General features: G+C 43.1%; 1 protein-coding gene across 1 annotated transcript in view; it reads right to left on the bottom strand.

The window, feature by feature from the left end:
* Positions 1–2,846: 2,846 nt before the first annotated feature.
* LOC139416846 (voltage-dependent L-type calcium channel subunit beta-4-like) overlaps positions 2,847–23,606 on the bottom strand; it is a 34,560-nt gene continuing 13,800 nt past the window's right edge. The window contains exons 2-14 of the mRNA XM_071165958.1: positions 16,214–16,333; positions 15,243–15,365; positions 14,791–14,912; positions 14,490–14,539; positions 14,044–14,063; positions 13,268–13,348; positions 11,880–11,938; positions 11,616–11,716; positions 10,972–11,123; positions 9,882–9,977; positions 9,545–9,715; positions 9,276–9,331; positions 2,847–7,709 (exon numbers count right to left, since the gene is read on the bottom strand). Coding sequence (XP_071022059.1) covers positions 9,302–9,331; positions 9,545–9,715; positions 9,882–9,977; positions 10,972–11,123; positions 11,616–11,716; positions 11,880–11,938; positions 13,268–13,348; positions 14,044–14,063; positions 14,490–14,539; positions 14,791–14,825 — 795 coding nt within the window. The 5' untranslated portion in view covers positions 14,826–14,912; positions 15,243–15,365; positions 16,214–16,333 and the 3' untranslated portion in view covers positions 2,847–7,709; positions 9,276–9,301. The remainder of the gene's footprint in view (positions 7,710–9,275; positions 9,332–9,544; positions 9,716–9,881; positions 9,978–10,971; positions 11,124–11,615; positions 11,717–11,879; positions 11,939–13,267; positions 13,349–14,043; positions 14,064–14,489; positions 14,540–14,790; positions 14,913–15,242; positions 15,366–16,213; positions 16,334–23,606) is intronic.

The following is a 23,606-nucleotide window of genomic DNA, read 5'->3' as shown; positions in this document are numbered from 1 at the left end:
GGTCATGTCATGGCAGAAGGTGAATAGGTCATGGCAGAAGGTGAATAGGTCATGGCAGGAGTTGAATAGGTCATGGCAGGAGGTAAATAGGTCATGGCATGTGGTGAATAGGTCATGGCAGGAGATGAATAAGTCATGGCAGGAGGTAAATAGGTCATGGCAGGAGGTGAATAGGTCATGCCATGGCAGAAGGTGAATAGGTCACGGCAGAAGGTGAATAGGTCATGGCAGGAGTTGAATAGGTCATGTCATGGCAGAAGGTGAATAGGTCATGGCAGGAGTTGAATAGGTCATGGCAGGAGTTGAATATGTCATGGCAGGAGGTAAATAGGTCATGGCATGAGGTGAATTGGTCATGTCATGGCAGGAGGTGAATAGGTCATGGCAGGAGTTGAATAGGTCATGGTAGGAGGTAAATAGGTCATGGCAGGAGTTGAATAGGTCATGGCAGGAGTTGAATAGGTCATGTCAGGAAGTCGATAGGTCATGGCAGGAGTTGAATGGTCATGGCAGGAGTTGAATGGTCATGGCAGGAGTTGAATAGGTCATGGCAGGACTTGAATAGGTCATGGCAGGAGTTGAATAGGTCATGGCAGGAGTTGAAAAGGTCATGGCAAGAGTTGAAAAGGTCATGGCAGGAGGTGAATAGGTCATGGCAGGAGGTGAATAGGTCATGGCAGGAGGTGAATAGGTCATGGCAGGAGGTGAATAGGTCATGGCAGGAGTTGAAAAGGTCATGGCAAGAGTTGAAAAGGTCATGGCAGGAGGTGAATAGGTCATGGCAGGAGGTGAATAGGTCATGGCAGGAGGTGAATAGGTCATGGCAGGAGGTGAATAGGTCATGGCAGGAGGTGAATAGGTCATGGCAGGAGGTAAATAGGTCATGGCATTTGAGAAAGGTTTGTGATATATAGCTGCAGTCTTTCCACTGACGTCCCTTAAAGGCCCAGTCAGTCAAAATGTAGGTTTCCTGCGTTTTATATCATATTGTATGTGAAAGTGTGGAAACATTTGATCAGTGTATTTCCTGATAGTTGCTTTATAAAAATATAATCTTAACAGGACATTCTCATCAGCAGGATTGCAAGGGCGGGAGTTTTGACATTCCATGGTGACATCACCAAATCAAATCAAATGTATTTGTCACATACACATAGTTAGCAGATGTTAATGTGAGTGTAGCGGAATGCTTGTGCTTCTAGTTCCGACAATGCAGTAATAACCAACGAGTAATCTAAACTAACAATTCCACAACTACTACCTTATGCACACAATTGTAAAGGGATAAAGAATATGTACATAAAGATATATGAATGAGTGATGGTACAGAACGGCATAGGCAAGATGCAGTAGATGGTATCGAGTACAGTATATACATATGAGATGAGTAATGTAGGGTATGTAAACATTATATTAAGTGTCATCTCTCTCTCTCTTTCTCTGTCTCTCTCTCTCTCTCTCTCTCTCTCTCTCTCTCTCTCTCTCTCTCTCTCTCTCGGTAGGGATGTAGGGAATAGGGTTGTAAACCCTGATGTAGATAATAGGATTGTAAACCCTGATTTAGATAATAGGATTGTAAACCCTGATGTAGATAATAGGATTGTAAACCCGGATGTAGATAATAGGATTGTAAACCCTGATGTAGATAATAGGATTGTAAACCCTGATTTAGATAATAGGATTGTAAACCCTGATTTAGATAATAGGATTGTAAACCCTGATTTAGATAATAGGATTGTAAACCCTGATGTAGATAATAGGATTGTAAACCCTGATTTAGATAATAGGATTGTAAACCCTGATTTAGATAATATGATTGTAAACCCTGATTTAGATAATAGGATTGTAAACCCTGATTTAGATAATAGGATTGTAAACCCTGATGTAGATAATAGGATTGTAAACCCTGATGTAGATAATAGGGTTGTAAACCCTGATGTAGATAATAGGATTGTAAACCCTGATGTAGATAATAGGATTGTAAACCCTGATGTAGATAATAGGATTGTAACCCTGATGTAGATAATAGAGTTGTAAACCCTGATGTAGATAATAGGATTGTAAACCCTGGTGTTGGGAATAGGGTGCCATTTGGGACTCAGAGAGTGTGTCCTAGTCCCACAGCCAGGATGCCACATAATGGGACTCAGACAGTGTGTCCTAGTCCAACAGCCAGGAGGCCACGTAATGGGACTCAGACAGTGTGTCCTAGTCCCACAGCCAGGAGGCCACGTAATGGGACTCAGACAGTGTGTCCTAGTCCCACAGCCAGGAGGCCACGTAATGGGACTCAGACAGTGTGTCCTAGTCCCACAGCCAGGAGGCCACGTAATGGGACTCAGACAGTGTGTCCTAGTCCCACAGCCAGGAGGACACTTCACCACTGGCACTGACATCACTTGTAACAGAGCCAAAGACACTACATTTGAAACCTCTCTGATGTCACATAGCCTTGTTTAGCCTGCTGGCTGGCACACAGGACATGAACGGGGAGACAGTGACCACAGCATCAGAGAGGGAGAGCGAGAAGGGGTGGGGGGGAGGGGGGGCTGGACCTCCCTGACCAAAGGCTTTAACCTTCTGGCTGGCATACTGGACATGGGCGGATTGACAGGGACCACAGCATCAGAGATACAACAGGATGAGAGAGAGAGAGTGAGTTCTGTTCCCAGCCAATCATCATCCTCCCCCTAGTCTCCCAGGTAACAGACATGATACAGTCTAACAAGGTAAACACTTCCATCTGCTGGTGACATAGTGGATGTTTCTGTCCAATCACGCAACTACTGTTGAATACTGGACGAATTATGTGGTCTGGGATTTTCTGAAATAACAAAGCCAGAGCATTTGTAAACATCAGTAAAATGTTCTGTTTATTCATTTCTGTTCTTATTTTTCATAATGTGCTATTGAAAACAGATGCATTCTGTACATTATCGGGTACAGCAGGTTAGTAGGACATTTCATATGTTGACTTTTCTGAACATTGTTGTTATTACACCAGACATCATATTCAGTATTGGAGGTGGTGGTGGGTACAGCAGAGTTACATTTAGTGCATGTATTGCAGTATAAATATAAATCAGACATAAAAATAAAAATAGTGCAGTTTGTACCCCGTCTTTAACAGAAGAGGAGTCTTGATAGGTTCAGCTACTGTCTTGTCGAAGCTAGAAGACTTTGTATTGCATACAGAATTTAGGTATGTCGGGGGGAAAAACGATTGAAAATTATAATAGTAAAAAATTGTGCTTCGGATATCCAAAGATTTTACTTGTTTAAAAAATATATATAAATTACCTGCAATAAAAATGGAATGCAAGTGAGATTGATTCAGATTGTTGTGTTTCAGCAGTGAAACTGTGCTTGGTTGGTGTATGTATGTGTGTGTGTGTGTGTTGTGTAGTTCTCAAGCCTAATAATGTCTCTCAAAACTGCAAAAATGTTAGGTTAGAGGTCAATCAATGGAAATAATTACAGTGGTTGCATCTGAACGGCCTCCTGTCCCCTGTAATGCACATCGTTTGACCAGGGCACATGGCTCAAAAGTAGTGGACACGTTCAGTGTTTCATACTAAAAAGAAAGAAAACACACTTTTTATATATAAATACATGCTTATGAGGCTTTGAAGACATGAGCATATAAGTAGGTCTACAGTACATTTCCTAGATTTTGTCTGTCAACATTTGTAGATTTTGTGCACCTTAATATTACTGAGGAAGAACTGAGAATGAATTATAAACTGGGTGGTTCGAGCCCTGAATGCTGATTGTCTGACAGCCGTGGTATATCAGACCATATACCACGGGTATGACAAAACATATATATTTTTAAAGTTGGTAACCAGTTTATAATAGCAATAAGGCACCTCGGGGGTTTGTGGTACATGGTACAATATACCACAGCTAAGGGCTGTATCCAGGCACTCCGCGTTGCGTTGTGTCTAAGAACAGCCCTTAGCCGTGGTATATTGGCCATATAGCATACCCCCTCAGGCCTTATTGCTTAAATATACAATATATACAAATATGTAATGATACATAAATACTGAATACATAATGTGATTGTCATCCATTCATTTTCTCTTCAGAATGACAAGTGAAAAGCTATAGGGACTTATTATGGTCCTGGAAAGCCCTTCTACTTAGAAAGAAATATGATATGTTCTTGTAAAATAAATATGACGTTCCTTTTACTTGTAAAATAAATATGAGATGTCCTTCTACTTGTAAAAAATAAATATGTTGTCGTGCACATACATTTAATTAACTGTGATAGTAATTCATTTCATTAATGTATAGCTTTATGTAATGATAAAGTAACACTTATGTGAGTGTTTTTCTGTACTGAGATGCGTGCTGCTCTGTGCTTAAAGCTCGTGTTTTCTTGGGAAAGCTTCAGGTCTGTACTACTATGCAAAAAAACATACATGTAGCTCCTTTAAAGAAACCTTATAAAGGTGTTTTATAATTTAACCAGTAGTTTTGAAAGTAGCGCTCATGAGCCAATCCCTTTCGTATGATGCTGTGCACAACGTCATCCCTTTCGTATGATGCTGTGCACAACATCATTCCTTTCGTATGATGCTGTGCACAACGTCCTCCCTTTCGTATGATGCTGTGCACAACGTCATCCCTTTCGTATGATGCTGTGCACAACGTCCTCCCTTTCGTATGATGCTGTGCACAATACGCAATACTAAGCCTTGTCTCAAAATAGTAGGTTGGTGGTTGAAGATTTCCCTCTAGTGGTTTGGGGGCTGTGCTTTGGCAAAGTGGATGGGGTGATATCCTGCCTGTTTGGCCCTGTCCGGGGGCATCATCGAACAGGGCCGCAGTGTCTCCTGACCCCTCCTGTCTCAGCCTCCAGTATTTATGCTGCAGTAGATTATATGTCGGGGGGCTTGGTTCAGTCTGTTATATCTGGAGTATTTCTCCTGTTATTATCCGGTTTCCTGTGTGAATTTAAGTATGCTCTCTCTCATTTTCTCTCTCTCTTTTACTATCCCTTTCTCTTTCTTTCTCTCGGAGGACCTGACCTCTCGGAGGACCTGAGCCGTAGGACCATGCCTCAGGACTACCTGGCCTGATGACTCCTTGCTGTCCCCAGTCCACCTGGCTGTGCTGCTGCTCCAGTTTCAACTGTTCTGCCTGCGGCTATGGAACCCTGACCTGTTCACCAGACGTGCTACCTTGTCCCAGACCTGTAGTTTTCAACTCTCTAGAGACAGCAGGTGCGGTAAAGATACACTGAATGATCGGCTATGAAAAGCCAACTGACATTTACTCCTGAGGTGCTGATCTGTTGCCACCTCTACAACCACTGTGATTATTATTATTTGACCCTGCTGGTCATCTATGAACATTTGAACATCTTGGCCAAGTTCTGTTATAATCTCCACCCGGCACAGCCAGAAGAGGACTGGCCACCCATCATAGCCTGGTTCATCTCTAGGTTTCTTCATAGGTTTTGGCCTTTCTAGGGTTTTTTTCCTAGCAACCGTGCTTCTACATCTGCATTTCTTGCTGTTTAGGGTTTTAGACTGGGTTTCTGTACAGCACTTTGTGACATCAGCTGATGTAAGAAGGGCTTTATAAATACATTTGCTTGATTAATTGAAATTCTAATCCTGAAATTCGTATGATATGTTGCTAATTCCAATTCGTAACAATATGTTACGAACATGTTACAATATGTTACGAATTGGTAAAGGTTGGAAGCTCATCCAAATGGTGTTTGATCTACATATGGTCAACACATCATCATTCTCCTTTTTCCTCAAGCAGAGAGCTATCCATAGTGAATAGATGACCTATTATATTCAGATACATTATGAGTTGACATTCTATTATGGTATTACAATTGGGTAACATTGAATACTATGTGACTTCAGGTGTCATGACACAAGCCCACCACTAGAGGTCCCTCGCTCCACACACATGAATGACAGGAAGTGCTATGGACACCCTTTGGCCAAGGATTATGGATATACTGACAAGATATACGTCTCTCCTCCCTAACAATGGGAGTCGTTGTCCACAAAGCGGCACAGCGGGCTGTCTAGCTCCCGCCTATCCTTTCTTTGGATTGGTTGATACATCTCATTATTATAATCATTTTTTGAATATTCAATGAGGGTTGTTGACCTCAACCTCCTGTATTCAATGGAGAGAGACGCTATGCTACTAGCCTCATGCCATGAATATGCATAGCCATTTCGAGACAACTCCGATATAAAGTGTTTTTTCCAACTTACATCAGTACACTAGTAACAATTTAAGCATTACAAAACTTATATTTGATCAAATAAACCTCACGTAGCAAATAACCCATAAATGATTTTGTTGACCAAATTCAACACTCTCTCATTGACCTCCATCCAAAAACTCATTGCTTGATGGGTGAAACAACATAAAACGCCACCTGCTGGAGGGAGACCGATTTGCTGCCGAGTTGGGCCTCTCTCTTCCTCTTCCTCTCTGCTTTGTCACAGTCCTTGTGACTACAGTGGAATGGCTAGATTTACATCATAATTCGTAAGAACTGAATTGTAGTGGAAGCATAATTTATGGGACTTTAACTGAACTAATTATTAGAATTTTAACTGATCTTGTTATAAGAAGTGCTAATCAACTGCTCAAATAGCCTACATTGAGTGTGATGTAGTGTCTGAGGAAACAGATCAGACGGGATCCTGCCAGTAGGAGGAGAGCTACAGTCCTGTACTGTAGGCTGCACAGTGATACATTCTGGACAGTCTGGACCTGGTTTTAGGGAGAGTGTTCGTGTGTTGCCTAAAAGTTTAGAACTTCCCTACAAATGGTTAACGTATATCCTCAAGTACTGATCATCTTTTTGGTCATTCAAAAATGTATATATACATTTCAGACAGACAAGCAAACGTTTCTGGTCTGACTCCTCCTATCTCGGTCCCTGTCTGCGATCTGATTGGTGGATTCAATGGCAAAACTACTCTGATCTTCTGTAGATCCATAATGTTGATACATGATAAATATACATAAGCGTTGTAGACAGCGTGCAAGTTTGTGCTTTGATAATGTGCTTTGATGTGCTCTGATTCATATATGTTTGATTTCTCTGTGTCACTATATAACACCTACAAAAAACAGTTAGCTACGGAAACACAATACAAAACAGACCAGGGAAAAAAACAAGTTATCAAGCAAGCGAAAGCGAGTAATATATGCCGTTAAGAGATCAATGGAACGCAGACTGCGGGGAAACAACAAGGATACCATCTAAAAACACATTCTAAAAATCAGATTATACAAAGTGGATATTCTTCACATCTGTCAAGATCTTTGTGTTCTAACAGGCCCACAATGTGGTTGCTACTGTTTTCGCTGCATAATATTTAGAAATAGTCCTTTTCGTGATTATAAAAAAGTCTGTTAAATGCTAATTTCTGTTCGTAGAAGCTGGTAGCGTAGCTAGCATATAGAAATCGGTGGTGGTACTTGAAGCCGTTTTTAAGTGTAAATCAGTTGATTAGTGATGATGACATGAACCTGTATTGGGGTTGACATCCATACAAGCATTTTAATCTGATTTTCACTCCAAAATAGTGTAAAATACACATATAAACAATAGCATAAATGTAGGCTAATTTTTATGGAGGGCAATGAGGAGATTCTGAATGGCGTTGACATGGGATTTTGGTCGAGTTGGATTGGTCTCTTTACCACGTCTATAAAGAAAGAGAAAGGTAAGGTCATTACATAGTGTGTACCAGCCCAGGTGCCTGAACACATGTGAATACAATGGTTACAGAATATTGTAGTGACGGAAGACACTGTGACCTATTCCACACTGTGCTACAGTCACTAATAAGCATTACATTACACTTGTTGTTTCAGCATGTGAACTGAACCAACCCATCTGTGTCTGGAGACAGTTTGGGTTGTACCTACACTACTGTTCAAAAGTTTGGGGTCACTTAGAAATGTCCTTGTTTTTGAAAGAAAAGCACATTTTTTTGTCCATTAAAATAACATCAAAATGATCCGAAATACATTGTAGACATTGTTAATGTTGTAAATGACTACTGTAGCTGGAGAAGGCTGATTTTTTAAAATGGAATATCTACATAGGCGTTACAGAGGCCCATGTACTTGTCCTCCTCTACTTGTCCTCTACTTGTCCTCTTGCTCAGTTGTGCACCGGGGCCTCCCACTCCTCTTTCTATTCTGGTTAGAGACAGTTTGCGCTGTTCTGTGAAGGGAGTAGTACACAGCGTTGTACGAGATCTTCAGTTTCTTGCCAATTTCTTGCATGGAGTAGCCTTAACTTCTCAGAACAAGAATAGACTGAAGAGTTTCAGAATAATTTTCTTTGTTTGAGCCTGTAATTGAACCCACAAATGCTGATGCTCCAGATACTCAACTGGGCTAATGAAGGCCAATTTTATTGCTTCTTTAATCAGAACAACAGTTTTCAGCTGTGCTAACATAATTGCAAAAGGGTTTTCTAATGATAAATTAGCCTTTTAAAATGATAAACTTGGATTAGCTGACACAACGTGCCATAGCAACACAGGAGTGATAGTTGGTGATAATGGGCCTCTGTACACCTATGTAGATATTCCATAAAATATCTGCCGTTTCCAGCTACTATAGTAATTTACAACATTAACAATGTCTACACTGTATTTCTGATCAATTTCATGTTATTTTAATGGACAAAAAAATGTGCTTTTCTTTCAAAAACAAGGACATTTCTAAGTGACCCCAAACTTTTGAACAGTAGTGTAACTGTTTAGGTGGTACCGCTAAGTGGTTTTGAGTGCTGCTAGGGAGAGTTGGGGTGGGTTCGGGTGGGGGTGTAAGGGTAGTGTTTTGTCCAGGACAAGATGACGGTCCGGTTGCAGTGAGACGCATCACGCCACGCTGGGAGTAGTCAAGGCACTCTGGGAGGACTCTCCAGCAGGGGGCAGCGTGGGGGTCCGTCTTCGTTAGGGTCTCTCTCTCTCTCTCTCTCTCTCTCTCTCTCTCTCTCAGATGCAAGCTGCCCTGCCCCCCTGTTGCCCTCCTTCCCTCTCTCCAGAATAGAGAGGGGCTGGCCTGTGGAGATGGTGCCTATCCAGACAGGAATTCCTTGCCAACCCCTGCTCCCCCTGTGACCCCCGGTGACCTCTAAATTCTGACCCCTTACATCTGACCCACAGCAGTGGCTGTTCCTTTTAGAATCAAATATAGTAGAATAGAATAGAACAGAGAAAAGGGTTAGAGAGGGATAGTGAGGGGGTCCTACTCACCCAGAACTGTGGTAGCTAAGGAGTGATCATTCTATTAACTCTTGAGTCTCGGAGAACTGCAAACACAGAAAGACAAGGATGAATGAGAGAATAGCTAACAGCAGAATGACAACAGGTCCAGGAACAGATTATTTAGTGGCGTTCAAGTACTTATTTTTTTCCCGTTACAGTCGCTCTGCACAATTGACAATCTCAGGAAGCACAGCACAACGGCAAACAACACAACCTGGAACTATTGGTCATCACACACCACCCCTAGAGGAGCTCACCTGTTGGCTGGAGTTAGCGGAGGGCGGGGTGACCTCGCTCTGGTCCAATAGGGGGTTGAGGGGGGCGGAGCAGGGCAGGTGAGTGGCGCGCCAGTAGATGTCCAGGTATTCTGCTAGGTGTTCACATGCATCCTCCAGCTGGTTCTCATCCAGGATCACATCAAACATCTCCTGAGAGATGAGATGTTAACACAATGTCAAAAACTAAATGGTAAGCCTCAAGGGAATGCTATTAACAGCCCTATCAGCTGAGTGTAAGCCTACCGTTATGCTGGACAGACAGAGTAACGTAGATTGTTGTACAAATAAAAGTATTAGTATTATTTTCATTACATACGGGTGGACACTGTGCTAGTTTGTCCCCTGCCATCATCTGTACATTGAGGTGTTTACTTTGAGATTTCCCCCGAGATTTAATGAGCCTCTGAAGAACCTGGGAGAGAAGAGAAAATAATGAACTTTCTGGCTGACTTGCTGGCTGGCTGACTGACTAACTGGCCGGCTGAATGACTGACTGGCTGGCTGGCTGGCTGAATGACTGACTGACTGACTGACTGACTGGCTGACTGACTGGTTGGCTGAATGACTGACTGGCTGGCTGGCTGAATGACTGACTGACTGACTGACTGGCTGACTGGCTGGCTGACTGGCTGGCTGAATGACTAACTGATTGACTGACTGACTGGTTGGCTGAATGACTGGCTGGCAGGCTGGCTGACTAACTGGCTGGCTTAATGACTGGCTGGCTGACTAACTCCCTGGCTGGCTGAATGACTGGCTGGATGGATAACTGGCTGGCTGACTAACTGGCTGGCTGAATGACTGACTGGCTGAATGGCTGGCTGACTAACTGGCTGACTGGCTGGCTGAATGGCTGACTGACTATATGGCTGGCTGGCTGGCTGGCTGGCTGGCTGGCTGGCTGAATGACTGACTGACTGACTGACTGACTGGCTGGCAGGCAGGCTGGCTGACTAACTGGCTGGCTTAATGACTGGCTGGATGGATAACTGGCTGACTGGCTGGCTGGCTGGCTGACTAACTGGCTGGCCGGCTGAATGACTGACTGGCTGGCTGGCTGGCTGACTGACTGGCTGGCTGACTGACTGACTGGCTGAATGACTGACTGCCTGGTTGGCTGACTGACTGGCTGAATGACTGACTGACTGACTGACTGGCTGAATGACTGACTAACTGGCTGACTGACTAACTGGTTAGCTGACTGACTGGCTGACTGACTAACTGGCTGACTGGCTGGCTCGCTAACTGACTAACTGCCTGACTGGCTGGCTAACTGACTAACTGGCTGACTGGCTGGCTGGCTCGCTGACTGACTAACTGGCTGGCTGACTGACTGGCTGTCTCGCTGACTGACTAACTGGCTGACTGGCTGACTAACCGTGTACTGGTAGTGGATCAGTTCTTACCTTTGGAGAGGACACCTTAACGTAAATGATGATAGGAGCCAGGGATGTTTTGAGGAGCTGTGCTGGGTGGTTGATAGTGTCTGCGTCCAGAACTACGAGCTGTAGAGTCTTAGCCAGCTCAAAAATCCTCTCAATCTCACTCTGGACCTCAGCTACCACCCCAACACACAGAGAGACAGAGAGAGAGAGGGCTGAGTACAGAGAAAGTGTGATCTGTCCTGAGTCATATACAGATGTTGGAACTTAATTCGAGACAGTTTGCTACAGCAGGAAAATAATCCTAAAGCAACAGGAAATGTGAATTATTATGTGGATTATAATTTATGGCTCTGTTTCTAGGGGTTGAGGAATTTTTCATAAGGGAAAATCAAGCCTGAAAAATCAAAGTGGAAATTACAAACTTCAGAAGCCTTTTTAAATCTCAAATACACTACAAGTTTTACATTTCCTTATTACACGAAAGTTCTGCAACAGTATGATCAAATGAAGATTCTACACCTGTAGTACATATATCAACATAGCAGTCTAAACCATGTACTCAGGACTGACAGAGGGTTATTACACACCCTAAATGAAGATGAAAAACAAACAAATGTCTACATTAAAGATGATGAGTGCTGCAGGACAAGTCCTCCTGTTCTTACCAAGACTGGAGCGTGTGTTGGACCTCTCCATGATAGCCTTCTTGTTCAATACAGACCTTTTGGCCAATGACAGATCAGCAGTCACCCGCGTGATAGAGATTCTAAAAACATAGATAGTTAGATGGATGGATGGATTCCATTTTTTTTTTACAATATAAGAATACAATTCCAGCCAGACAAGCGGATACACTGCATTCAAAATCATAAAGGATTTTTACAAAACAGTTGTAACACGTATTCCATCGTGGTTCTGGCTGTACCCACCTTCCATCAAACCTGTGTTTCAGGAAGTCAAACAGGGCCTTCTGCATCATGTCTGTTACCTGGGAGACAGAGTGTGATGATTGGTTAGGAACAGAGAGAACACTGATCCCTGTGTTGAATCTCTCTCTCTCCATCTCTCCGTCTCTCCGTCTGTCTGTCTGTCTGTCTGTCTGTCTGTCTCTCTCTCTCTCTCTCTCTCTCTCTCTCTCTCTCCTTCTCTCTCTCTCTCTCTCTCTCTCTCTCTCTCTCTCCTCCTCCTCTCTCTCACCCCCCCTCTCTCTAGCTTCTCCTCTCCCTGTCTCCACATGTCTCCCCTGCTTCCTCCCTCTCTGAAATACTTAGAAAGTGAAGGAACACAAATCTGTATGGTGTATTAAATAAGGACAGAACTTTGTGTGTGGCCTGTTTTTGTGACCATTAGGAAGTAGAAAACATGGATCTGAGTGTTCCTTCCTTTTCATCTGCAGACATGTTAGTCTGACTGGCTGTGGAGCTTAGAGAGAGATGTTAGTCTGACTGGCTGTGGAGCTTAGAGAGAGATGTTAGTCTGACTGGCTGTGGAGCTTAGAGAGAGATGTTAGTCTGACTGGCTGTGGAGCTTAGAGAGAGATGTTAGGGGATATAGGGGATACAACCAAGCACTCCTCCTGCTTCTGCTCTCCTGCTGTCTCTGGGAGAGAGTGAGAGTGAGAGAGAAAGAGAGAGTGAGAGAGTCAGAGAGAGGCTGATGTATGCCTCTGGAGCATCCACAAAACACAGTTCACCAGAGAAATGCATAAATATTTCATAGACACACAAAACAAACTGCTTGTCTCTGTCTGCATCCACACAGAAGAGAGAGAGAAAATGTTGAAGCATGGAGAGATTTGATTCAATTATAAGCCTTATTGTTGTGCAGATTTGTTTGTTGGGCTAAGAAGCTCAATACAGTCACATTGATGACACTACCATCTTATATCCCATTCCTGACATAACCTACACATCATCTACTCTATATATTGTGCATGTACATCAGGCTGGGATTGTGAGTGGGCAGTACATATTCTTACTGTATCATAATGTATTCTCATTTTGGCTCCCGAGTGGAGCAGTGGTCTAAGGCACTGCATCTCAGTGATTGAGGTGTCACTACAGACACCCTGGTTCGAATCCAGGCTGTATCACAACTGGCCGTGATTGGGAGTCCCATAGGGTGGCGCACAATTGGCCCAGTGTCGTCCGAGTTTGGCCAGTGTAGGCTGTCATTGTAAATAAGAATTTGTTATTAACTGAATTGCCTAGTTACATTAAATTAAATAAAACATCTTAATGGGCCAATAAAATCTTAAAGCTTAATGGGCCAAGGAAGGTGTGGTGCGTGTGTGTGTGCGTATCGACCAGCCTCTCACCTCATAGCCTTTCAGTGACGGCCCCACCAACACCACCGGCCTCATGGAAGGAACAACATCATAGGGTGGGAGATGCTCTGTCTGCAGGGGAGACACACACTGGGCTTGAATCGGGCCAACACACACTGGGCTTGGAACGGGCCAACACACACTGGACTTGGAACGGGCCAACACACACTGGGCTTGGAACGGGCCAACACACACTGGGCTTGGAACGGGCCAACACACACTGGGCTTGGAACGGGCCAACACACACTGGGCTTGGAACGGGCCAACACACACTGGGCTTGAAACGGGCCAACACACGCTGGGCTTGGAACGGGCCAACACACGCTGGGCTTGGAACGGGCCAACACACACTGGGCTTGGAACGGGCCAACACACACTGGGCTTGGAACGGGCCAACACACACTGGGCTTGGAACGGGCCAACACACACTGGGCTTGGAACGGGCCAACACACACTGGGCTTGGAACGGGCCAACACACACTGGGCTTGGAACAGGCCAACACACACTGGGCTTGGAATGGGCCAAGACCCACTTTGGAGCATAACTAGAACCCTGAGTTTTACTATGTTTTTAGTAAGGCCCTGGTCAGATCATGTAGTTAGGGATAACTCTGGGCCCTAAGCGTAACCCTCAAGTCATTGAGATTAGAATCTACCAGTGTCATCAACTAAGAGCAAAACAGTTCGTAGTAGAGAGTATTTTATGACACAGCTATTCTTAATTCTAGCTCTGATACATAGTAGAATCATCTGCATTACAAACATACCTGCTTCTGCTTCTGTTTGGCTTGTAAAAACAAGAGAAAACACATTTAGCATGAAAGCTAATATGGAAGTATATCTATGGAGAGCAGATGGTGGTGTCTGAAGACAGGATATCCTGTAGCAACCTTCCAGACCCTTTCGTACTCATCCAGTAAAATGCAACAACACCGTCAGGGTTGGAATCAGATTTTCAGCATCCTTCCTGAATTGACTCAATTGAAATGGAGTTGACCTCAACTCTGAATACTATGCATTTGGTTGATTGCTCTGAGTTTTAGGCTGGGTTTCTGTAAAGCACTTTGTGACAACTGCTGATGTAAAAAAGAACTCTATCAAATAAATACGATTGATTGATTATGGATTAACATGCTTTGCTACATAATGAAAAGCAATTGATTCTGGTATGAGGGAGAAGGAGGAGGTCAGTCACCCAACAGCTGTCACTCACCTGCACTAGGTGGTGTGGATCTCCAACCCGACGATGAGTTCGCCGCTTTCCTGCAGGACAACAACATGGTGCCGATGAGCAAGACGAGGATTCAAGGACTATACAAGTACCTTACCTCTCCTTGAATCATCTCCTTGAACCCTCCCCTTGCATCCTTATGATACTCAAGGAATCGTTTAAAAGTCCTTGTTGAAGTTTTGAGGAGGCAGGGAGAGGATTGTAGAAGACGACACAGGGAATAGAGGAAAGACTACTGAGAAAGAGACTCGGGATGTAGCAGGGAGAGACGATGAACCCTGACCTCTGGGCCTGTTTCTGTTCCTGTTTGATCCGCATGGCCTCCAGTTTCACTGGGCTGGGGATGAAAGTTATGTCTGCCCCTTCCTTCACCAGCCGACCAATCCACCAGTCATTGCTGTATTTCTGCAAAGAGACAAAAATGGATTCCAGTCAAGTCCAAATGAAACTGTTGGCACTGCTGTTTCGACAATATGGCAGCAGTGGTAGTAACCGCCGTGATAGAGATGTCTGTGGTTGTCACTGCTGTTTCGACAATATGGCAGCAGTGGTAGTAACCGCCGTGATAGAGATGCCTGTGGTTGTCATGGCCATACATATTGTGAATGTGTAAGGACTGGGTTCCAATAGCTACTGTTTAAGATAACTGCAACAACTAAAGAAATGTCATTCTAGTGGTGATGGTGAGGACGTGATAGTGATCATTGATAATGACGCCTACTGAACTCCTCTCACCTCTTTTATGTGTAGAAAATCTTTGGTTTCAAAGTTGATAGCAGCACCTTGGACAGGACAGTCAGCATCTAGAGCACCACAGTAGCTCACGTTGGTCTTCACTGCAAATGCTACGGGTTTTGACTGGGGAGGACAGACAGATACATAAAACAGTGTTTACGAAAGGATGCATTGACCTGACAATATCCCATCCTATGGTGGACTTTCCTTGGGTCTCTTCTTGGCTCTCTGGACCTGACTAAACACTGCTTTATTTTTATATTCAACCTTTATTTTACCAGGTAAATTGCCTGAGAACAAGTTCACATTTACAGATGTAGGATTTTAATTTGATCACTCTTTTGTTGCTGAGAATTGTCCGGCGCAAACTTGTAATGTATACAAGGTTTTAAAAGGCTTCAAAAGTTTGTAATTTCCCATTTAAAATGTCCAACACTCATTATAATCCACATAATAATTCACAGTTCCTGTTGCTGCAGGATTATTTTCCTGCTGTAGCAAACTGGCTCAAATTAAGATCCTACATCTGTTCGACCTGAGGAATAGTTGCAGGGGAGAAAAGAGGTTGAAGAAGTGTTGCTCACCTTAGCTCTCTCCATCTACAGTTTGGCCTGATTAAACTCCTGTTTACGTAAACAAGCTAATTAACTAACTAAACTCCTGACTCTACTAACCCTGGCTCTCTAGGCCTGACTATCGGGTGAAGGAGAGGTTGCCTTCTTTGGCTCTCTCTCTCAGCTGCAGTTGTGTCTGGCACTCGACTTCAAACCAGACTTATTCCTGACTAAGGGCTCGATTAAATTCATAGCGCTGATGATCAGCACTCCAGTGTGATTTAAACGTAAACGTAAAGATACTGTAGGTAGCGTTTACTGTGAGTGCAGTCTCCGCGAATGCGAGAACATTGCCTATACATTTATAGCATGTTGGCTCTCTCCAACTGACTAGGGATTAGAAGCCAGGTTACCTACCTTGGCTCTCTCCAGCTGCAGTTGGGCCTGGCGCTCGGCTTCTAGCCGAGACGCCTCCGGGTCGTCCTCCAGGGACACGTCGGAATCTGAGGGTCTACTAGTGTAGGAATCAGCTGAACCCTAGAGAGAGAGAGAGATAGAGAGAGAGAGAGATAGAGAGAGAGAGAGAACAGAGAACAGAACAGAAGGTTTACAAAGAAATTATACTAAGACTCCATGTTTTCAAATGATCAACCAAGATGATATCAGTCTAAATAACTTGCTACTATCTAAAAACACCTACTAAGGCCAAATCCAAGCTCTCAAAGTAGCCCATTGTGTCACTGAGTTGATAACCTGTCTGGCCTGGCCCTGGACCCATGTGACCTGTCTGGCCTGGCCCTGGACCCATGTGACCTGTCTGGCCTTGCCCTGGACCCATGTGACCTGTCTGGCCTGGCCCTGGACCCATGTGACCTGTCTGGCCTTGCCCTGGACCCATGTGACCTGTCTGGCCTGGCCCTGGACCCATGTGACCTGTCTGGCCTTGCCCTGGACCCATGTGACCTGTCTGTCCTTGCCCTGGACCCATGTGACCTGTCTGGCCTTGCCCTGGACCCATGTGACCTGCGTAGCTACTGCCAGTTCCAGTTCATGTTAAGTTCCTGTAGTGCTTTCCAATGCAGTCGTGTCTGAGGAGCGTGTGTGTGAGGTGAAGACTGCAACAACATACATCTACTAATATTCCTCTGTCTATAAACAGTGAGATGCTGCCACACCATGCTTTAACTTCCCATCTAAACAGTATTATCAGGTTCATATCACCCACCAACAGTCAGTCACCACACAATGTGCTGCTCTTAGATGGTGCATAGATGGTGTGATGGTGCATAGATGGTGTGATGGTGCATAGATGGTGTGATGGTGCATAGATGGTGTGATGGTGCATAGATGGTGTGTCCGTTGTTCCGTTTTCTTGTGTATTTATTGGTGTGTTTTCTATTGGTTGGTGTAATAACTTTTCCCTATGGGGGAGTAATAAAGTACTATCTTATCTCAGCCATAACTTTAGAGACATGAACAGGATAACCAGGGTAGGTATCAAGTTAAGCCATTCAAATACCTAAACACCTTCTGAAAGAAACCTGGGAAGAGCATCACATCTATAGCAGAAGACAATGGATTCCCTCATGTGATTTGGCTCACTGTCAACTAAACCTGTCATGGGTAAAAATAGATCTGCCCCTCGGCCCCTCCTCAGTCAGTCTGAAACCCAGCGTGTTGTACACTCACCGTCACCGTCACCATCCTTCAATCCCCCCATCTCTTCTCATTCCCAGCTGACCCACACACACACATGAGAGGAAGACTGACTCCCCCCATGCCAGACTGATACACACCCACACACCACTGCCAAATATAGCTCAATAACAACGGCACAGTGGCAGGCAGTAGCCTCTCCACCCTTCCCTCCCTTTCTCCTCTCCCAATTTTTTTTGTCAGTCTCGATCCAGAGCCCAGATTTTTTCACCCCCCCCCCCCCATCCTAAACACACCAGGCTGGAACCAGCAATCCAGAGACCAGCGTGGATATCATTTAAATATCAAAGCGAGCCGGAGGGGCTTGGATCTAAAGATACTTCCGCAACAGGAAGAAACAAAGCTGAATTAACAAGAAAGTTCAGTTTGTTTAATAGTGCTGCGGATGGGAACAATACATAACAGACTGAGTTTTAACATATCATCTATAATTGTATGTTAAACGCTTTATAACTGGTAATAAGCAACTATGAGACTTTATAATGCCTTATAATAATGATTATTAGTGTTGCGGATGAGAGTGACTAATACACTAAATTCTTGTGTTATACACATGCCTTTCTGCTTGCAGTAATTCCCTCCGTCTATACGCCATCCTGTAGGCTTAGTTAATTAATTATTGATATCCATAGAGCCGAAGCGCCTCTAGACTTTTGGGGCCCCCCCCCTCCACCTTGCGGGTAAAACATTGTTGGAAGACTATTTTTGAGTAAAGTTACTATTATTACTCATCTCTGTGTCCTGCACCTGACTCCGCCTTACCCACATCACCTAGACTCTGACAGAAACAAGCACCAAAACCATGATGGCTCCAGAGGGTTAAATAGGGAAATAATTCAAACGTAATGGGGACCAGGTGTGTACAATACAGACAAAACAAATGGAAAAAGAAATGTAGATCGGTGTAGGCTAGAAAGCCGGTGACGTTGTGACATGGCTAGACTACTTTACCTAACAATCTAAAACATGTCAGCTGACACGGGATAATTGAGTGATTGTCAGTGACTGACATAACAAGTGTACAACTGATGATGGCTGATGCAGAACCAAATGTAGAAATTGCACCTGGTGTATTCCACTTTTCTCACTTTCAACAGTAATTTGGGACTGAGTTCCTTAAGAAAATGTTCTGCATAGAAGAGACATGGACATGTATATAGAAAATCACAGTAACCAAAATGCATGACGTCACATACTGTAGAAGGGATTCTTATAAGAGACCTTTATCCACTAAGCATATCCATTCTGGGGCAAAAGGAGCACACTGAAAACTAGATGGAGATATGGTTCTTGCAGAAAAGAAGAAGGTAATCAATATAATGCTAGAGACCAACACTACTTCTACGTAATCAATCATGTTTAATCAATGTAGCAGTTTTAAATCAAATATCCTGTTATTCAAAAAAATAATAATCATGGCTCATGTCATGTTTATATGCCATCTGAAGGGCCCGACCTTGGTGTCTTAGAATATTCCGATTTTCACTTCTCCGCTCTGTGAATCTTAGCAGTACAAAACCTGTGGTTTGCTTTGCAGAGAACTATTTATTGTCAAAGACTCAAACGGAGCTTTTAAAGATCACCTAAAAGACCTAGCTGCCAACCACAAAACACTGAGATCAGATCAATACACTCATATAATACTGGGAGAGACACAGGATCCTAGAAGGGGATGACATTCAGAGAGATGGTCATATGTATATGATTGCCATAGCCTGAGGGCCATCCCATTACCTTTAATTCCCTGAAGAATTTACATTGTATGTAACTTAATAGCAACACATAGTGGAACCATCATCATAGTATTTACATTGTATATAACTGACAGTATGTAACGAATCTCCTCTTCGTCGGAGGAAGAGTAAGAAGGATCGGACCAATATGCAGCGTGGTACGTGTCCATGTTGATAATTATTAACACGGAACACAAAAACAAAATAACAAGGAGAACGAACGAAAACGAAACAGTTCTGTCTGGTGAAGACAATGAGACAGAAAACAATCACCCACAACTAAAATGGAGAAAACAGGCTGCCTAAGTATGATTCTCAATCAGAGACAACGAACGACACCTGCCTCTGATTGAGAACCATACTAGGCCAAACACATAAACACAACATAGAAAAAAGAACATAGACTACCCACCCCAACTCACGCCCTGACCAAACTAACACAAAGACATAATAAAGGAACTAAGGTCAGAACGTGACACAGTAATACATAGTAGAACCATCATCATAGTATTTACATTGTATATAACTGACAGTAATACATAGTGGAACCATCATGTTGTTGTTGTTTATTTTATTATACATTCTTTCTTTATTTTTTAATCTTATTTGTATTTGTTTAAATGTATCGACCGAAGAGGCCACAAAATAACAGCAGTAGTGGTGTACCTGTATACATGATTATATGTGCTATTATTATTATTACTGGAATGAGCTGGATTTCATTATCCTCATTGCATTGTACTGTATTTACTGAAATGGTAGTAGTATAGATATTAGAGATAGTAATGCTACTCGTGGTAGTAGAGATATTAGAGATAGTAATGCTACTAGTGATAATGGTGGTAGTAGAGATATTAGAGATAGTAATGCTACTAGTGGTAATGGTGGTAGTATAGATATTAGAGATAGTAATGCTACTAGTGGTAATGGTAGTAGTAGAGATATTAGAGATAGTAATGCTACTAGTGGTAATGGTAGTAGTAGAGATATTAGAGATAGTAATGCTACTAGTGGTAATGGTAGTAGTAGAGATATTAGAGATAGTAATGCTACTAGTGGTAATGGTGGTAGTATAGATATTAGAGGTAGTAATGCTACTAGTGGTAATGGTAGTAGTAGAGATATTAGAGATAGTAATGCTACTAGCGGTAGTAGCCAAAGAAAATAAGCACGAGGTAGTGACATACAGGTGCAGTAACATAGTCTGCCCAGCAGGTGGAGCTGTACACATTGCAGTCAGTCAGTGAGACAGGCTCTCTTAGTAACAGCATGTTATAATACCACTTTCCCCAAATAACAGTTCAGAAATACTCATGGCCTATTTCCATTCAGCCACTCATGGCCACTCAGTTTTCTGAAACCACATTTTTGTTGATTGAGATAACAAGTTTTAGTTTGAAAATGAATTGGTCATAAAAGCTATACATGATAAACAAAATTAATATCTCTCAAGACATGCCATAGCACTCTCCAAGCTCATCATTAAACTCGAGACTGAACTCCGCCCTGTGCAACTGCATCCTGGACTTCCTGGACTTCCTGACCGGCGGCCCCCGGGTGGTGAAGGTGGTGAACAACACCTCTGCTTCGCTGATCCTCAACACTGGGGCCCCACAAAGGTGCGTTGCATGCTCAGTCCCCTCCTGTCTCGCTGTTCACCCATGACTGCGTGGCCACGCACGCCTCCAACTCAATCATCAAGTTTGCAGATGACACATCAGTAGTAGGCTTGATTACCAACAACGATGAGTCAGCTTCCAGGGAGAGGTGAGGGCTCTGGGAGTGTGGTAACAGGAAAATAACTTCTCACTCAACGTCAACAAAACAAAGGAGACGATCGTGAACTTCAGGAAACAGCAGAGGGAGCACCCCCCTATTCACATCGACGGGACAGCAGTGGAGAAGGTGGAAAGCTTCAAGTTCCTCGGCGTACACATCACGGACAAACTGAAATGGTCCACCCATACAGACAGTGTGGCGAAGAAGGCGCAATAGCGCCTCTTCAACATCAGGAGGCTGAATGCATTTGGCTTGTCACCTAAAACCTTCACAAACTTTTACAGATGCACCTGGTACGGAAACAGCTCCGCCCGCAACCGCAGGGCTCTCCAGAGGGTGATGCGGTCTGCCCAACTTACCACTTGGGGCAAACTACCTGCCCTCCAGGACATCAACACCACCCGATGTCACAGGAAGGCCAAAAAGATCATCAAGGACAACAACCACTTGAGCCACTGCCTGTTCACCCCGCTATCATCCAGAAGGCGAGGTCAGTACAGGTGCATCAAAGCAGGGACCGAGAGACTGAAAAACAGCTTTCATCTCAAGGCCATCAGACTGTTAAATAGCCATCACTAGCACAGAGAGGCTGCTTCCTATATACATATATACTAGATACTATATACTAGATATCACTGGCCACTTTAATAAATGGAACACAAGTCACTTTAATAATGTCTACATACAGTGCCTTGCGAAAGTATTTGGCCCCCTTGAACTTTGCGACCTTTTGCCACATTTCAGGCTTCAAACATAAAGATATAAAACTGTATTTTTTTGTGAAGAATCAACAACAAGTGGGACACAATCATGAAGTGGAACGACATTTATTGGATATTTCAAACTTTTTTAACATTACTCATCTTATATCTATTATATATATATACCGTCTACTATTGTATCTTTTTCTATGCCGCTCTGACATTGCTTGTCCATATATTTTTGTATTCTTAATTCCATTCCTTTACTAGATGTGTGTGTATTGGGTATATGTTGTGTAATTGTCAGATATTACTTGTTAGATATTACTGCACTGCCGGAGCTAGAAAGTCAAGCATTTCTCTACACCCACAGTAACATCTGCTAATCATGCGTATGTGACCAATACAATTTGATTTGATTTGTTGTACTATTCTATATCTTTTAACCGAATTGAAACCATTTCATCATTTCCAAACTCAGTATTAACCACAAGTATCTGAAACAAGATAGAAACATGCAAAGTACAAAGTGGAGCAACAAAGTCCAGGGAGGTAAGATGAAAAGACAGACCGTTCCTGTGTATCTGAGGGGGGAGGGGATGGGGGACAAAAGGAGGGAGGAAGAGAGGGAGGGGAATGCTGACGAAGTGAGTGAACAAGAATAGACTTTTTGCTGAGGTAGGTAGAGCACGTGGAAAACATGAGGAAGGGTTGAGCACAAATGTGAGGAGAGAAGGCGAGCTACCAGAGGAGGAGAGAGGGAGGAGGAGAAGAGCATTGGAGCATTAGATTAGATGAAAGGTACCAGATTGGGGGGACAGAGAGCAGATGGAAAGACACACAGGTGGACTGACCCTGAAACAGACACATAGACTGAGTCACGGACAAAGGCAGAGAGAGAGAAAGAGACAGAGAGCAACACAACACCTTATTACCAATTAGTCCTGTAGCGCTCGAGTCGGACATGCTTCTACTGCTGCATGCTCTCTCTTCCCCTCCATCTCACACATGCAGACCCCCCTCCTGGTGGAACTGTGTTTAGAACCCCTCCCTTTACATTACTCATATTCCCATTGTTTACAACACATCTTCCTCTATATAATAACACTCTATAATCTCTATGTGATAACGCTCTGTCATAACTCTCTATGTGATAACTGTCTATGTGATTACTCTCTGTGATAAATGTCAATGTGATAACTCTCTATGTGATACATGTCTATGTGATAACTGTCTACGTCATGACTCTCTCTGTGGTAAATGTCAATGTGATAACTCTCTATGTGATAAATGTCTATGTGATAAAGCTCTATGTGATAACTCTATATGTGATAAATGTCTATGTGATAATGCTCTATGTGTGTACTGTCCATGTGAAAATGCTCTATGTGATGACGCTCTATGTGATAACTGTCCATGTGATAGCACTCTATGTGATAGCACTCTATGTGATAACTCTCTATGTGATAACTCTCTATGTGATAACAGTCTATTTGATGCCTCTCTATATGATAACTCTCTATATGATAGCTCTCTAAATGATAACAGTCTATGTGATACCGCTCTATATGATAACTCTCTATGTAATAACTGTCTATTTAATAACTATATTTGTGATATTTGTCTATGCGATAACTCTCTATATGATAACTCTATATATGATAACTCTGTACATATGATAACACTCTATATAATAACTGTTTATATGATAACTCTCTATATGTTAACGCTCTATGTGATAACTCTCTATGTGTAACTGTTTATGCGATAACGCTCTATGTGATAACTGTCTATATGATAATGCTCTATATGATAACGTTCTATGTAATAACTGTCTATATGATTGCACTCTATGTGATAACTCTCTATGTGATAAATCTA

This window comes from Oncorhynchus clarkii, chromosome 9 (genome assembly GCF_045791955.1).
Source record: "Oncorhynchus clarkii lewisi isolate Uvic-CL-2024 chromosome 9, UVic_Ocla_1.0, whole genome shotgun sequence".
NCBI classification, from domain to species: domain Eukaryota; kingdom Metazoa; phylum Chordata; class Actinopteri; order Salmoniformes; family Salmonidae; genus Oncorhynchus; species Oncorhynchus clarkii.
Note: the sequence above shows the minus strand (reverse complement) of the source record. Positions and strands in the feature narration are given on the sequence as shown.